The following is a 16,578-nucleotide window of genomic DNA, read 5'->3' as shown; positions in this document are numbered from 1 at the left end:
CCTCACTTAGTCTGTTGCCCATGTCTAGTTTACAACAGAAGATGCTGATTCAATTTTTTCCACAGATTCAGAACTTCAGACTTTTGAAAACGAATTTTGAAAACGTTCCTAATCTGTGCCTGGTATGACTTCGAAAGGTCGAGAGCCAGTATTTTTCTTCTTCGACATCGAAGCCGCGAACAGTTCAGTTGGTGCTGACATAATTCAATTTGGGTTACGTGCGATCCAAGTGTCCATTTGATGGCAGAGTTTAGTGCATTTGTGAAAACAAAGCAGAAATTATCATCATTCAGTAATTTAATCTTTTTTAATGTTGAAAAAATTATCTTTATGTCGAAATCTTTGCACAATTCTTTGCATACGCTTCATCTTTCTTTGCCCTTTCCAGCCATCAAACACCAGATCCTTTTCCTCTTGTTTTCAAGAGGATGATGAAATGGGTGACCAATAGGACTTTGGCAGCAAGCAGGAAAAGTAGAAAAAAGGGAAAACAACAGAAAATGTTTTACCCAGGTAAGTTTGAAGCGTTTTCGCCATGTAAAGGCTTGTTTGCACTGCAATTTTTTCTTAGAAAATGTGCATCATTAGGATTTAAATGAAAATTGCACAATCGGTGACATTGAAACATAGATCGCTCACAGAAAAACTGTTGTTGCAATTACTCTGAGCTACAAGGCCAAGTTGGGAAGTTCTGGCTGTGTAGGTCGATGACTACTTCCCCATGCATCAGATCTTTTCCTGCTAATCCCTGCTTCTCCCCTCTTATATTGAACCTGCATGTGGAAAAAATTGAATCAGCATAGATCTTCTGTTGTTTTTTAAAAGTTCAAACATTGTATTCGTTTGTGTCGGGCTCAGCTCTTTGTAAGAATCTGCGTTCGGGTGGCATACCCGCAAATTAAAGCTCAGACAGTATATATTAATAATGTTCTAGTCGACTTGCACTTTTAAACATATTTAAAAATACCACGTAACTGGAGGGTATTCATCATGCAGTAAGTGACCATATTTGAAAGTGTCTTAGTCAAAGGCCATATAATTAGTTTATTAAATATGTTTAAAAGTGCAAGTCGACTAGAACATTATTAATATATACTGTCTGAGCTTTAATTTGCAGGTAAATTCTTTGCACAAATCAATCCACTGATGTAAAGTAACAAGCGATTCTTGCAGGTACTTCGATGTGGCACTCCGATACACCATTCGGTGTACCATTCGGTGTAGATATCTAACTAGAGTTGTCATGATGTATAAAAATAAATTTGTTTAAAAAATAATACCTAAATAACAGTTTATTTCGTTCCTCAGTTTTGCTTGCTCATGGTGGCAATCGGTCGGACTTTCCGATGTTGGTGGACAACATCTCTCGCCACAAAGCCTCATCCGGCTATTTGTACCCGAGACTTCGTGTGGGGGACACATACCAACTTTGTGTAAAGGTGAGTTCTGCATCTGATTCCGAAATTTGTGTTCTCGAATATTGGACAATGCTTTTTTATACATTTCAGCTTCAAGAAAACGGTTTGCCAATATTTGACAAACAAACGAAATTAGGAATGGAAGGTTTGCACAAATTATTCTTCCCTGGTGAAGACTTTAAAGGTACGTGTTTTCTTATAGGATCGCGATCTTTTGTTTTGTGCCGACGTAAACAAATTTATGTTTTGTGCCAACATAACCAGGAAATTTATGTGGCTTGTACGAACCAGTGAATGCTTCATTCATTTTTATCACAGATCGTCACAGTGCTTTGGGAGATGCCAGGTTGATGAGGCAAATTTTCGGGGGGCCGCTTCGCAACCACCTGGAAGAAATCGAAACAAAGACGTTGTCTTCCTTGTAAGTATTTTTGGACTTCATCCAGACTCTTTAGTAATGCACATTTAATACTGCATCGTGGTTTCCTCTTGCGCACGCTACTATCTTCTCATCGTCCAATAATTTGCCCTTTAGACATTTGTGTGAACCAGACTTTTCAGACAGTTATCTGAGTTACTATTAGAATATCCTCGATGATATTTTTTACCCCAGTATGGCCTTGACTAAGCATAACAATCGTTGACTAAGCGATTATTTTGTCTTTTTTAGTGTGGGTTTGCAAAAAAAGAAAAAGAAAAAAAAAGAAACCAAACCATTGGCGAAGGTTGGCATTGAATTCGAGCATTAACTCAGTATTCGCTAGTGAAGTGTGAAGTTCCTCTCTTTATATTTTTACATGATCTGACCCGTTTAATAGTTTCTTTGGTTATTCTTCTTTTGTAGTGCAATTTGACGTAACCGCCTATTTGGAAAGTTGATTGATGAAAGTAAGTTGTTTAATTTTCTGCTTCGTGCTCCGTGCTCCGTGTTTTACCAATAGCCTAGGTATATTGTTTATCCGAGTTTATGGGTCTAAGTAAGCAATAACCTATCATCCCTTGCACGCTCAGAGTTTACGGTTTACGCTTTTGGAAAGACAACCTTTCAGTGGATGGGTGAATATCACTATTGATTTGGGCACAGAGATTTAAAAAATTACAACCGATTCTTCCATGCACCGAAAGCTACTGTCTGAGCTTTAATCTGCACTTAAAGCAACAGTTTGGACCTATCACAAAGTTTGGACCTATTAGAAAATCAAAGCGGAGAAGTATGTTTAAGAAAACAATGAAAGCGTGGTTAGATTTTAAACATTTCAACTGATTCTTCATCAGAAAGACACTGTCCGAGCTTTAATCTGTGCAAACAAGTACATTCTGTGCACAAAATCAATAGTCATAATCAAGGCAGAAATTTGGACCAATTACGAAATCATTTGATATTTTTAAATATGTTTAAAGAATCGACTCCATGTGGTACACCGAATGGTGTATCGGAGTGCCACATCGAAGTACCTGCAAGAATCGCTTGTTACTTTACATCAGTGGATTGATTTGTGCAAAGAATTTACCTGCAAATTAAAGCTCAGACAGTATATATTAATAATGTTCTAGTCGACTTGCACTTTTAAACATATTTAATAAACTAATTATATGGCCTTTGACTAAGACACTTTCAAATATGGTCACTTACTGCATGATGAATACCCTCCAGTTACGTGGTATTTTTAAAATGTTTAAAAGTGCAAGTCGACTAGAACATTATTAATATACTGTCTGAGCTTTAATTTGCGGGTATGCCACCCGAACGCAGATTCTTACAAAGAGCTGAGCCCGACACAAACGAATACAATGTTTGAACTTTTAAAAAACAACAGAAGATCTATGCTGATTCAATTTTTTCCACATGCAGGTTCAATATAAGAGGGGAGAAGCAGGGATTAGCAGGAAAAGATCTGATGCATGGGGAAGTAGTCATCAAGACTGACCCCATTCTAACGAAGAAACAATTGAAAGAAGGAAAAAACAAAACAAGCAGGCAAGTCTTCAGGACAGCATGCCGGCCAGCAAGCCTTAGCTGGGTAGCCCAAGCAATAAAAACGCTACCGAAAACATGAGCCAACGTCTTTCGACGCGGCTAATTAATAAGCGGAACTACTTTGAAAAGTTTTGCTAAATTTTGAAAAAGAAAAAATGCTTTAGAGCTGTAATTTTACAAATCTTCGCTCCAAATCTGAAAGTTTTCCAACTAAATCAGTGGCATTATATGTTTCTCAATTTGAAACGTTTCTGTCCTTACGTGTTTCAAAATGCCGTCCGAAATAGATAAAAAGACTAAACGTCCTCTTGCTTAAGACTTCGTGTCTTCAACATGGGGAGGGTGGCATGAGGAAAGGCAAGCCTTACCATTTGTTTCCCATATATTCTCCCTACGTTTGCTCATATAATCTCAATTACACATGCAGGCCCCATTGGCCCTTGGTGTAATTGGAATTTTAAAGGCACAGTAGCGCCTGTTGAGCGATGTGTTTTAGTGAAATATAACGCGGGCGAACTTTTGCAAGATGGCGGAAACCATGGAGTTAACTACCGAGACCGAGGATTTCGACTTTGTTTTGGATATAATATGTTAGCAAATAATATGTTTAATTAAAAGCTTACTATGTAAATTTATGAAATGATGCCAACTCCCGATCTCGGCCATATTGAATTTCATGTGCTCCGATTTTGATTTTGTTAATATTCAAAATGAAAATATTCGCTGCTCAACACACGCCATATATTGTATAAAAAGAAACATACTCCAGTCCGTAGTGAAACACGCGGGATGTTGCGAGACTTTCGAAAAGCGTAATAAAAACACGAGACGTAAGCGAGTGTTTTTTAGCTTTTCGAAAGTCGAGCAAAAGAAAAGTTTTACATGCCATTGCCACAATGTATTTTCCATTTAATTTATTTTTAGTTTTTTTTTTCAGATTGACTTGATTATCAATTACTGCATCATGGCAGAGTCGGTCGCATGCAACGTAAGTTTTCAAAATTTTTGCTTTCCCATCACTGTATCCCGCCGCTCTCTTTGAGCGTGGTCAAGGGTAAAACTGAGATAATGTCGAAGTATTACCTCATGCCCTTATCATGATAAAATCTAGGTTTTTGCGAGGCCGGATGCACTAATGATTCCAGGCGGTACTGTAACATATCTCTTGCCTCTATCAATATACGGCAAGAAAAAATATGTTTCCAATACCCTTTAATTAGTTGTGACTTGTATGTTATAATCCGACTAAGAAAAACGGTAGACAAAATTTGTAGTAGGACAAAATTCGGAAAAAAGACTACAATCATGGACAAAAAGTAGGTTCAAACACGATGTTCCTGTAGATTTGACTCCATGTATACACGACATACTATATTTGAAAAAAGTTTTAGTGCTGCGTAGGCTGTAAAAATAGCAAATAACTCATTATAGTCCTTTTTTAGTTTGTTTACTCCGCTAGTAGATAGTGATTTAGGATACGATTAACTATTGCTCTAAAGTCACTTAAGCTTACGGTTCGTTGTATTTTGATGAGATGTGCAATAATCAATAAGTAAAAATTAATGTTTGAGGGAAATAAGAACGAGTTTAGTAGAAACATCTGATCACGTCTCAGCATGCCGTCGGTGACTTTTATCCACCAATTATTATCATAACTCATCGGCCATGACGTTTCGCCAATGTACACGTTGTACCCGATTGGTTCTTTGACGTTCACATGGAACACTTTACCCTTCCTACCGAAATTATATTCACGTTTTGTACAGAATCCAACTTTGAGATGGGAAACATTTTGTCAACAGTATCTTTAGATCCATTTCAAAGTTATTCTGAGTCTTCGATAACGTTAGGAGTACAGTTTTAACGACGAGATCTTTTAAGTCTGCACACGCTCCATCGAGTGGCTGTTGATATTGTACAACATCACATGCATAAGGAATACATTAACATATCATGTGAGCATTATATACAGGATTTGAATAATTAAACAATGTATGCGTTAACATTTCACGTGAACATTGTATACGGTATGCGCGTTGTATGCGTATACAGATAAATAGACAATGTATATGTATACGACGCTGATCTGATGTACGCGTTAACATTTCACGTGAACATTGTGTGCAGAATATGGAGAATTACCATACCACGTGATGGATAGACTATAAATTAAACAGTTTAACCTATTGTTTGATTACGAAAAAAATGAGTTTTGCTAACAAATCCACGTCTGTAGGTAATGTGTTAGTCGTAGCATGGGGAGTAAGGAAATTTCAGACATGCAAGATGATTTTAACATTTATTTGTCTTGCAATTGTCTGGCAATTAGTTACATGCAGCAATAAAAAATAATTGCTTCTAAATCGTTATCGCTTTTTGCTCGTTTGCCATGGTTTCCTTAAGGAAGGTTTAGTAAACAATTTGGCTAAGTTTAAATTCTAATCTTCATCATCATCATCGTCATCATCATCACTGCCCTTATTTTCTTTCACATCTTCACTCGTGGTCGTTTAAAAGCCTTTTAATAAGGAACTTTCTCTTATCAACTGCAGCTTCTATTGCTTCTTCTGGGTCAAAATCATCATTTTGAATAAACGCATCTTTTGTGTGCATTATTTTCTTATGTACGGGATCTTTCTTTATTTGTCTCATCCACAAAAGGCGCTCTATGTAGATATTTTCTAATTCTTTCTGGAGTTTACGCATAGCATTCAAGGAAGCTTTCTCTTTAGCGGTATGCTCATCGAAACCACTGCTTATAAAACTTTCTTCCATTTCCTCAAAAGCTGTGTTGCTTCTTTGTTTTGCTTCTTTTATTAACGGTATCCAGGGATCCATTTCTTCTTCGGATTCTGAGTCAGACACCTTTGAACTTCCAGACTGCTGAGTGGAAGTGGTCGAGACATCTTGGAAATCTCTTTCTTGACTGTCCGAGTCTGTTTCAGACATGTTTCTTTCTTGTTCTCGTAGTGGACAGTGTTCCTGTTCGTGTCTGCGCTGATTGTAACCGCGGCTAAAGTATCTTCCGCAAAATTGACAGCTCATTCCCTTACCACTGGAGGTGTGGGAATGGCTTGTTATCGAACAGTGATGCAGTTTTATGAGCAAATGAGCATGTGCTCATGAGCAGTTATGAGCATGTGCTCATCTGCTCATCGCAGTTATGCACATGTGCTCATCTGCTCATCGCATAAAACTTCACCCGATTCATTGAGATTTTTTAGGACGTCGGGTAAAAGTTTGCGCTAGAAGTTTGCGCGTTTTGGCTAGGGAACCGCCGGTCGCCGGCCGTTATTTCACGATGTGATCGACAAATTAAAATATGCTGGCTCTGTTGGCTACTGATCACAGACGGCAAGCAGATTAATGGCTGCATTTTATCTTTTTCAGTTTATAAACACTCCCGTATATGAAGCAATAGCTTCCTGGATAGAAACGGCCTCTCTACCGATTGTTTTGTTGGGTAAGTGGCAATTTTGCAATCCTATCCGACTGCAGACTCTCTAGTGGATTGCACGCTCATTAGTGACTGAGTGATCTAATGTGTTTGTAACTTTTTTGAAGGAGCCAAAGGAGTGGGAAAGACAACCACGCTAATCATGTTACATGAATCATGCAAAAGACCGAAACATTATTTTGTAAGTAATATTCAGAATCAGAGGATTGACCATCTGTGTTGTCTTCACGTTATCCCGACAAAAATCTTTTCCCGTGCTTTTTCGAACAAGCTCTTGTTGATTCCCCGCCAGACTCTTTTGTTTTGTTCAAGAAAAGCAGCAGAAGCAACATTTTTAAAGGGTACAAGCGACCTAAACCTAAATTTTATCAATTGGATAGCGACCAACGTATTAATTTATCCAATGGATAGTGCTTTTTTATCCGTTGGATAGAGCTATTCATGCTTCGTACAACGCAATTTATCCAGCGAATAAAATTTATGCGTAAACCGTTTCCTTTCTGTTTAGGACCTTTCAAGTGATCACGATGTGGTGCGCTTGTCTGAAAAATTGAAGGTTCGTCCTGAAACTGATAGAAAATTGTTATTTGTTGATTACCCAATGATATGGAAATTCTACCATCTACCCATTATTAACGTTTGTTTTCTTTCTGTTAATATAAGACTATATCGCCATTATCGGGTAATGAAGAGAAAGAATATCCAGTTTGGTTGTTTGTTGACAACATACACGAAATGGTGAACTACACATGCTTAAACGACCTGATCCGTATGTACGTCAAGGGCTGGACACAGGTAATTCTGGAGAATTTTAAACATTTGTTTGCTGCTTTTCAAGAATTTCCTGTATGTCCATGCATATAAAATTCCCAAATAAATTCGGCTTAATATGGTAATAAATTTGGACCATTACTGGCAACTTGAAAAATTATTAAGAAATGAATTATTTTCATTTATAAAGTCTTGCAATTTGTTTCTAAACCCAGAAACGGCATAGTCGACATAGCTCTAAATCCTGAATTATCCAAGCTACAGTCTTTCTGAATTGTTTATATGGTTCAGAATGGTTGCTTTTAGGGATGGTCACTGGAGAGTGAAATTAGCCTAAGTTTCATATTTTACAAGAAAATGAATGTTTACTATTCGTCGCAAGCACCATCCAAATACTGTACTTTAGCATGATTCTAGTGGACTAAAGAATTATTCGACCAATTTTCGATGGGTTTTGAAGTAGTGCCATGTAATATTTTTTTATTTTTGTGTCCCTTGACATTTCATCAATTATGTTGCCATTGCCATGTCTCGTCGCTTTTCTGCACGATAAATGCCAGTTCTTGATCCCCAGCTGTATTTTTTTCACAGCATCGATAAATAATTGATAGTACAATAGCAGCTATCCAAAATTTAAAAGCATTTGTCCCACTTGAAAGTAAAAAACCACCCCTCGTTTATCGGGAATGAAATTCAAATTCGAAAGATTCAAAATAATTTGAAAGTCTCGCGCAAACTCCACGACAAATGCTCGTGAGCAACATGGCAGGGGGGGGAAATTATTTTCACGAATACATTTCTGGTTGTTTTTCTTTAGCTTTGTGAAAGCAAGAAAATGCAATTTAAACGCGGAGACTTGTTAATTTTGTTATGAGAAATATTAACAGCAAAAACGGACAAATTTTACTCGGGTTGTTGACTGATTGTGGTTGTGAACAAATGTATGCTTGAATTTCTTCCCCCCGGAATGCTGTCCACGAGGGCTCGTCCCGGAGTTTGCGCGAGACTTTCAAATTATTTTGAATCTTTCGGATTTGAATTTCATTCCCGATAAACGAGGGGTGGTTTTTTACTTTCAAGTGGGACAAATGCTTTTAAATTTTGGATAGCTGCTATTGTACTATCAATTATTTATCGATGCTGTGAAAAAAATACAGCTGGGGATCAAGAACTGGCATTTATCGTGCAGAAAAGCGACGAGACATGGCAATGGCGACATAATTGATGAAATGTCAAGGGACACAAAAATGAAAAAATATTACATGGCACTACTTCAAAACCCATCGAAAATTGGTCGAATAATTCTTTAGTCCACTAGAATTGTGCTAAAGTACAGTATTTGGATGGTGCTTGCGACGGACGGCGAAAAACGGTGATCAAATTTGCAAAATATGGCTGAAATCGTGTTATGGCAGGGGGTAAGTGAAATGAAATATGTCGTATCGCAACAAAACATTGTTATTTCCTAGGAAATTTATAATAAATATGTTAAAATAAGCATGTTTTTTCATCATATGGCAAAAATTTTTAGAAAATAGGGAAAATTAGACTTTGCCAGGTGAATCTGTAATTTTATACATAATTAGCAGTTGACCTGGAATAGTAAACATTCATTTTCTTGTAAAATATGAAACTTAGGCTAATTTCACCCTCCAGTGACCGCCCCTAAAAGCAACCATTCTGAACCATATAAACAATTCAGGAAGACTGTAGCTTTGGTAATTCAGGATTTAGAGCTATGTCGACTATGCCGTTTCTGGGTGTGGTCATTTTCAGGACTTTCGTCCCGGATTCACATTTTGGCACATATGCCATGTTGACCACCATAGTCATTTTACCCTAAAACAGTTGAGATAATCTGTCCTAAATGAAATGCATACAAACTCCTTTACAGGTCCTAGACTATATTGGAAAGTTTAAAATCCAGCAAGGCTGGTGTACAATATATCATTAGAAAGATCATTAGTATTACAATTTGGTCAACATATTACATTTTTTTGTTGTAGAAACAGGGAATGGACAAACCCAGATTTACTATTCTATTTGTTTATACTGTGCATTTGTGTAAATGGAAATGCATTATAATGCATAATGTATAATCAAATTATTATATCAAGTAGCCAATTGTATATTACCTTACCTAACAGTGAGATTACCTTACCTATTTTACGATTACGATTACCTTACCTAGGAATTACTTACCTAACCTTACCTGTATTAAAAAAAATAAAGTTTTCATTATTATTATTGTTCTTATCATTGTTACTATTGTTGTTGTTCTTGTTGTTCTCGTGGCAAGGCTTACCTAAATGAAGGTCGCTTTACATGGCAATATGGCTCGATTCTCCATTGTATTGCATCAACACTTCGATCTGTTAAAAACTCTACCCTTTATGTTGACCTACCAGATTACATTAGCTGATCAGTCATCACTGCAGATATATTTCGGTCTGGTCGTCTAATATCACTTGAAAGCAAATGTATTTATATACTGGAACTTACTGTTGGCTTTGAATCTAACTTCCATGCTAATGTGACATGTAGGGAACTAAAATATCAAGCATTAATTAATAACCCACAACTTACATCATTCTAATACATTTTATTTGTAAATACAACATGTAACCAATTCTAGTAGACACTGGTAAACTACCTGTTAAAGACAGGTTTACCTGTGTAAAGTTTCCATTATTGTTATTATTTGATATGTTCCAATGCTCGACCAAAATGACTGACATCTTTAGCAGTCTGGTTTGCAGGCATTTCTAAATACTTCTTAACCATAATGTTTTCTTTTGGGATCAATCCCTCCTCATAACTCATCAAAATCGTTTCTAGTTTTTTAACAATCGAAACTGTTGTTAGCCACTGAGATAAGCTTGGTTCGTAATGGTACATATACGGACTTGTATATTTCTCTCATAACATTATTGTAGAGTCTTATCTTATCCATCTTCGGATGTAGTTTTAAAAAATTTTGCCATGGACACAGAGAAACAGGGATTGTCTGTTGTTCGAAAACCAATCGCCTTGCTTTTTGATACCCACAGCACTGCTCAGAAGAACACTGATTTTGCATTCCAATCATGTTCCAAACGCAGCCGGAACGCATTCCAAAATGCGTTCCTTTGTGTTTCGAATGATTTGAGACCGTGTTCATACTTCGAAATACACTTTAGTGATTTAGTCAAACATCTTTGTTGGATAAATTGGCAAAACATGTTGATAAAAAAATCACTGAACTAAGTTCAAAGCACAAAAAATCTTTTGAAGTACACAAAGAATTGCAAATGAGACATAACAGATGATCTGAAAATGTTTGGCTTAAATAATCGAATACCACAGTTTCGAAACCCCAAGGGCAATGTCGCTAAAATTTTTTGACACAAATAAAGGCTTCCCACTCACTAAGAGCTAAGACAAAGACAATACATGGGGGTTAAAAAAGAATTCCTACATAAAATTTAACATGATAAAAAGCAATTACTCAAAGTGGCATACCTCATTTCGAATAGTATTCTATTTCCCAACACTCATCTTCTTGCTTAGCTGAAATAAGGTATGGGATGAATCACTGGTCAGCCCACCTCCGACTACCAAAGTTCCACATGTCATACCGCCCACATACTCCCTTCCTCACAAAATCAAACAACTCTATAGACACGTTTATTATTTATCTACAACTTTTTCTTACATATCTATCATTCTCTTATCGATCCTTTACATTTATGTACATATTCTTACAAATTAATACTTACTACAATTCTTATCCAATATTCCTAATTCTAATCCTGAGATGTTTCCATTGCATCTGGTGATGCCAGCCTAGCTGATGCCCCAGATGGGTTTAGCCGGCTTAAAATAGGCTTGGTCCCTCGCAATACGAAAACGAGAAATAGCATCACATGCATCTGTCAATTGTCTGTCTAAATGAAGACACAACTGCGTTAATTTGTCAACAAGAAAGGGTGTGGCTTGCTTGGGAGTGACTCTCGCCTGGAGTTGTTCCGCTGTTACTAATCTAAGATAATCCTTTAAGGCCTTAATCCGCCGCTGGGTTACCTAGACCCAAACGTTTGTCACTCTCCGTTCCGGCCAAGGAAGTGGAAAATGGCGCGAAGTTTTCCAATATAATAATTTGGCCATGGGGAAGGGCATCCTCCTCTCTAGCTATGCCACTGTATTTAAAAACAAACATTTGTTAATTTTCTCCCCACATAGGACCAAAAAATTCCAGAAGCAAACCCACATATATGCATAGAGTCTTCTGTCTCTGTCTTAAAGATGATACATTCCTGATCCACCTATTTTTAAACAACAAGTAAACAATTTTTAAAATTGATAATCTGCATGTACCTAAAAAGGCTAGTGTCACAGGCTAGTTCCTAAAGTACTACCTATAAAAGGTAAATGTATTGATGGAATTAAATCTAATTTAATCCTAGTTTCTTTATAGGTTTGCATAGCAACGCAAAAACAATATTATATTTTGTGGAAACACCATACATGTATAATTTATTGTATAATTTATTGTCCACAACTTTTGATTCGTAAGCCCAGATCATCATCAGTGAAAACTAAATCTAAGATTTAATTAGATTACATTTAATCTGAGATATCATTTCCACTGATGATGATCAGGGCTTACGGATCAAAAGCTTTGGAGAATAAATTATACATATGTATGGTGTTTCCACAAAATAAAATATTTGATCTTGACAATGTTATACCTACATCACTTATATCACTTTCTGTTTCATCCAAAATTTTTGCATCAATCTTGCAGTTTCCTCTTTAAATGTCATCTATAAAAATCCTGCATGCATAATCCAACTGCTTTAGGTAGTAAAGGCTAGTACAGAATCCATACAGGCAAGTTTGTTTATAAATCAATATTGATATCCTTAATACAATGACAGGAAATGCCACAAAGTAGCGTTTTCCCTATTGCATTACAAAAGGGCAGACGATGACTCATCAGCACATTCAGCAGAATGACCTCCCTGTATTAGCAAATTCTGCAGCCATAACAATCTGCTGCTTATAACAATCTGCTGCTTATTTCCTTGTTTTACATTGGAAATGTACTGACTACTGGGTCCATCTTCCTGCTCAACTTAATTACTTAAATATCTCTATTTATTATTATACTACAATTTAATACCGATATTATTTATTTATAGTATTACATTTACAAACAACCTCGCACTGCTCGCTCTGCATTGTTGTATAATAAATTTTCACTCACCTGTCACAGCTTTCCTCCAATATTATCATAACATCTTCGTCTCCTTAAACAACACAACCGATACCTCTATGAGGATATTTATCATCGAAAACAATTTGTTAATTTACATATATGATAATGAAGTACGACCTACCGTTTTGCTTTGCTTCCGCCATGTTTGGAGAAATTACTTTGGTGCAAAACTGCACCATATTTCCATCCACGAAAAGGTACGAACTTCGACCGGCCAACCACTAGAGCTGTTCCGGACTGTTCCTGGTTGTTCTGTACTGTTCCAGAGCTGTTTCGGGTTGTTCCGGTGCTGTTCCGTGTTGTTCCGGAGCTGTTCCGGACTGCTGTTCCGGGTCGGCGTTAGATCATATCGAACTAACGTACATGACGTCATAAAATTTTCAATAAACCTAACCCTAACCGTAATTAAGGTAAAGCCAGAGATACTATTACATAAGTATATGATCACTCCTATACTGGGTATGAGGGTAACAGACATTTACACTTTCGTGTACATTTATAAATGTATAATGTCTACTATGATGTATCATCATTCATCGCCATTTTTATTTTAACATTTTTATGAACCAGCTCTAGAAAGACTTCATGTAAGACTTCTGTTATTATACTTCCGTTATTGCAAAATTTATGACGTCATGTACGTTAGTTCGATATGATCTAACGCCGACCGCTGTTCCGGGTTTTAGTACATGCCAGTTCAACCTGTCAGTACTGCCTGCAGTTTTGAGATCTAGCATCGAAAACCAAGTTGAACCGGCCAATGCATCGAGTGCAGTGTCTCTATCCTTGGCAGTGGATACGAATCTTTCTTTGTGATTTCGTTCAACCTACGGTAATCAACGCAAAAGCGACTTGAACCGTCCTTTTTCTTTACCAGCAAAATAGGAGCTGCTCGAGGATGGCTCTATTACACCCTGGTCACACATCTCTTTAATAGCCTTTGCTGCTTCGTCCAACTTTGCAAGAGGTAAACGTCTTGCTGGTTGCCGTATCGGTTTTGACTCTCCAGTATCAATCCGGTGTTTGACTTTCGTAGTTTTCCCAATGTCTTGTGGCCCTGAGAACACTTCAGCATATTTCATCAGCAAGGTATGCAGCTTATTCTTCTGATCTTTATCCAAGTAAATTGAGCTTCGTTCAAAAAGATCACGGAGATGAACTGGAATGTCCACATTCAACTTTTGATTTCCAGGGTGTACCATTGAAGAAGCATAGTCGACCATCTCGCACATTGCCACTTCAGATCCTTTAGCGATGGTAAGACTTGCATCGGATTCATTTATTACTCGTACAGGAAAAGCAGAATCACTAAGGTTGACCAAAGTTCTTCCCACAAGGATGTTCTTTGAAAACCCATGGTCTGCCACAGGACATACACTACCCCATGTTTCACTAGTTGCAAAAGGTTCAGACAATTTGCCGGGCACCAATATGCCTCACTCCTTGGAGAAACCACACAGGTCTCAGCCAGTAGCACTTTTCGACAACTAAACATTGATTCTGAACCTGTATGCTTCAGTTGCACTTCATCTCTCCCAATGCGCAGACATTGACCTGGTATATCGACCAAACAACAGTTCACTGTTAAAGTCTAGCCCGATAATGCATTCATTTTCTATGTCTGCTATCCAAACATCATGTTCCACAATTGTCGATCCAATGCAAATCTCTAATTTTCCCTTACTCCTGATAGGAGCCAGTTCCCCCGTTGCAGTCTTTACACTAACATTTACGCGATGTAAAACGTATTTGTGATTCCTCTTTAAAACATCTGGGCGGCATATCGTAATGTCCGATCCCGTGTCGATAACCATCTTGCACAAATTGCCAGCCACCAATCCCGATACAGACAAACTGTTCATTGTATTTCCCTTTATTCTAATTTTGAAGACAATTTCAGGGGCACACTTATTAGCTGGCTCCCGCCCCGCTGAACCAGCTAGTTCTCATTTCCCTGATTGCGACCTTTGACAGCTTTGTTAACATCATCGTTACCAGTTTTCAACAAAGGACAATTTTTGCGAATATGGTCTCTCCCCTCACAGTGCCAACAGCCACTATTCCTCCGACGACGTTGGTTTCCATCAAAGGCTGCTTCAATACCCTTGAGACATTGTTGCATTGACGCTCCCAGGCGGCTCACTACTTGCATTAGTTGCTCATTCACTTTGACCTTTTGCTCTTCCGCACCCTTTATACCAATTGTATTTGGTGCTTCCATGGTAGGAAGTGAAGTCAACATGACTTCTCTTGTTAATCGTGCTCGTTGCTGACGGGCTGCCAAATAAAACGATTCAAACTCTAGAGCCAGCGTTAGTGCTTCTTGTAGCGTTTTTGGTCGTTCATGCTTTAATTTTAACCGCATTTCCTCATCTGGCAGTGCATCAATAAACTGATCTCTAGCCAATACATCCAGTAATGTTGAAGAAGCTTCTGGATATGAGAGTCTCGCCAATCGTTCAATCTCTTGCGATAGTTCTGGTAGTGATTCGTCGCACTTTTTTACCCGATTCTTGAACCGTACTCGCGATAACTCAGTCTGATGGACAGAACCAAATCAATTAGACAGCGCTGTAACTAGACATTTGAAATCTTGGCGATCTTCTGGTCTCAAATTTCCAAGAACCAGTAATGCTTGGCCTTTCAAGTTTGTTGCGAGAAACACAGATTTCTCCTCTTCGTCCCAACCGTTAACTTGGGCAATTATCTCAAATTGGGCATTGTAAGCATCCCATAACGTTGTACCATCAAACAGCATCAGCTTTTGTACTGACCGTCAATTTCTTACTTGCGTTGTTCCTAAGATCGTCTCTGAGTGATTTTCATTATGCTGTGCTGCGTTAGGTTTTATTACTGACTTATACCCGGCTATTTCGTCAATATTTGTTGTTACTGTAGTAGATTTACCAACAAATGACTTCTTTTTCTGTGTCGTCTGACCCAGCATCAACATCGTTTCATTTGATTTTTAGTTACATGGAGTACTAGCAGCATTCACCCCACTGACCTTTTCTCTTGCAGAAGCAAGTCAGCTTCGTTCCAAGTCTGCAGCTACTTCCGTACTAACACGTTCAGAAATTTTTTTCTTGAGGTCCTCCCACAGCTCCGTTCTCATTTCTGCATAAACTGTCGTAATAAGTTTAGCCATTTTATCCTCCGTCCATCCAGAAACTTGCACCACTTCTACTAGCTGATTCACATGTTTCTCAAGTTGACTTATCTTAAGTTCAAAGTCTAGCGGAAGTACTAGCGGCTTATTTTGTGACAAATCCAATTTGTCTTTCAGCGTAGTAATTTGCTCAGACTCAAAACTTATTTGCTTCTCTAAACTTCCGATACGGCTGTCCAAATGTTCAATTTGTCCCCCTAAGTTCTTTACTGTTTGCTGTAGTTCCCCAACTTGCTCGCGCTGAAGATATCCTTGAGAATGAACCAAAGCCATTTGTTCCCTTAACATTTCGGACAACATCTCGAAATTATATTGACAATCCTGAGTTTCATCAATGCTTTGTTCCTCTCTGTTGGACATCCAACCGCTGCCGCCAATGTTACGTCTGCTTGTTTTCTAGTTCTTTTAAATACGAGCCAAAGCTACAAATTTTACACATGTTTCGACTTAACTATAAGCCATCTTCAGTGCGAATGAATAGATTATTTACATTGTGAATTATATAAAGTAGAAATATGATATATA

The 16,578-nt window shown here is 37.7% G+C and overlaps 1 protein-coding gene across 4 annotated transcripts; it reads left to right on the top strand.

Annotated features, from left to right (window-relative positions):
* Positions 1-86: 86 nt before the first annotated feature.
* On the top strand, positions 87-7,380 carry LOC114531168. 4 transcript variants are annotated; one of them, XR_003687835.1, is made up of 11 exons: positions 87-292; positions 426-513; positions 1,309-1,439; positions 1,509-1,602; positions 1,737-1,839; positions 2,089-2,181; positions 2,263-2,306; positions 4,334-4,384; positions 6,787-6,859; positions 6,961-7,034; positions 7,362-7,380. XR_003687835.1 is itself a non-coding variant. In XM_028552822.1 (7 exons), exons 1-6 carry the CDS (start codon positions 429-431, stop codon positions 2,275-2,277), a joined length of 483 nt encoding a protein of 160 aa, XP_028408623.1. In that variant the 5' UTR covers positions 87-428; the 3' UTR covers positions 2,278-2,306; positions 3,271-3,377. The 4 variants fall into 4 exon arrangements, 1 of the variants encoding a protein (XP_028408623.1); XR_003687834.1 differs by having other exon boundaries at positions 389-513; XR_003687833.1 differs by lacking the exons at positions 4,334-4,384; positions 6,787-6,859; positions 6,961-7,034; positions 7,362-7,380 and adding an exon at positions 3,271-3,377 and having other exon boundaries at positions 87-513.
* Positions 7,381-16,578: the final 9,198 nt, after the last annotated feature.

This window comes from Dendronephthya gigantea, unplaced genomic scaffold (assembly GCF_004324835.1).
Source record: "Dendronephthya gigantea isolate DGI-Jeju-01 unplaced genomic scaffold, DenGig_1.0 000069F, whole genome shotgun sequence".
Taxonomy (NCBI): Eukaryota; Metazoa; Cnidaria; class Anthozoa; order Malacalcyonacea; family Nephtheidae; genus Dendronephthya; species Dendronephthya gigantea.
The sequence above is the reverse complement of the archived record's forward strand: the minus strand, read 5'-3'. Positions and strand labels throughout refer to the sequence as shown.

Excerpts from the sequence above, each read along its gene's own strand:
- LOC114531168 (XM_028552822.1), top strand. The coding sequence starts at position 429 with ATGATGAAATGGGTGACCAATAGGACTTTGGCAGCAAGCAGGAAAAGT. Across the intron at positions 1,603-1,736 it reads CCCTGGTGAAGACTTTAAAG|ATCGTCACAGTGCTTTGGGA; the intron begins GTACGTGTTTTC and ends TTTTTATCACAG. Across the intron at positions 1,840-2,088 it reads ACAAAGACGTTGTCTTCCTT|TGTGGGTTTGCAAAAAAAGA; the intron begins GTAAGTATTTTT and ends TGTCTTTTTTAG.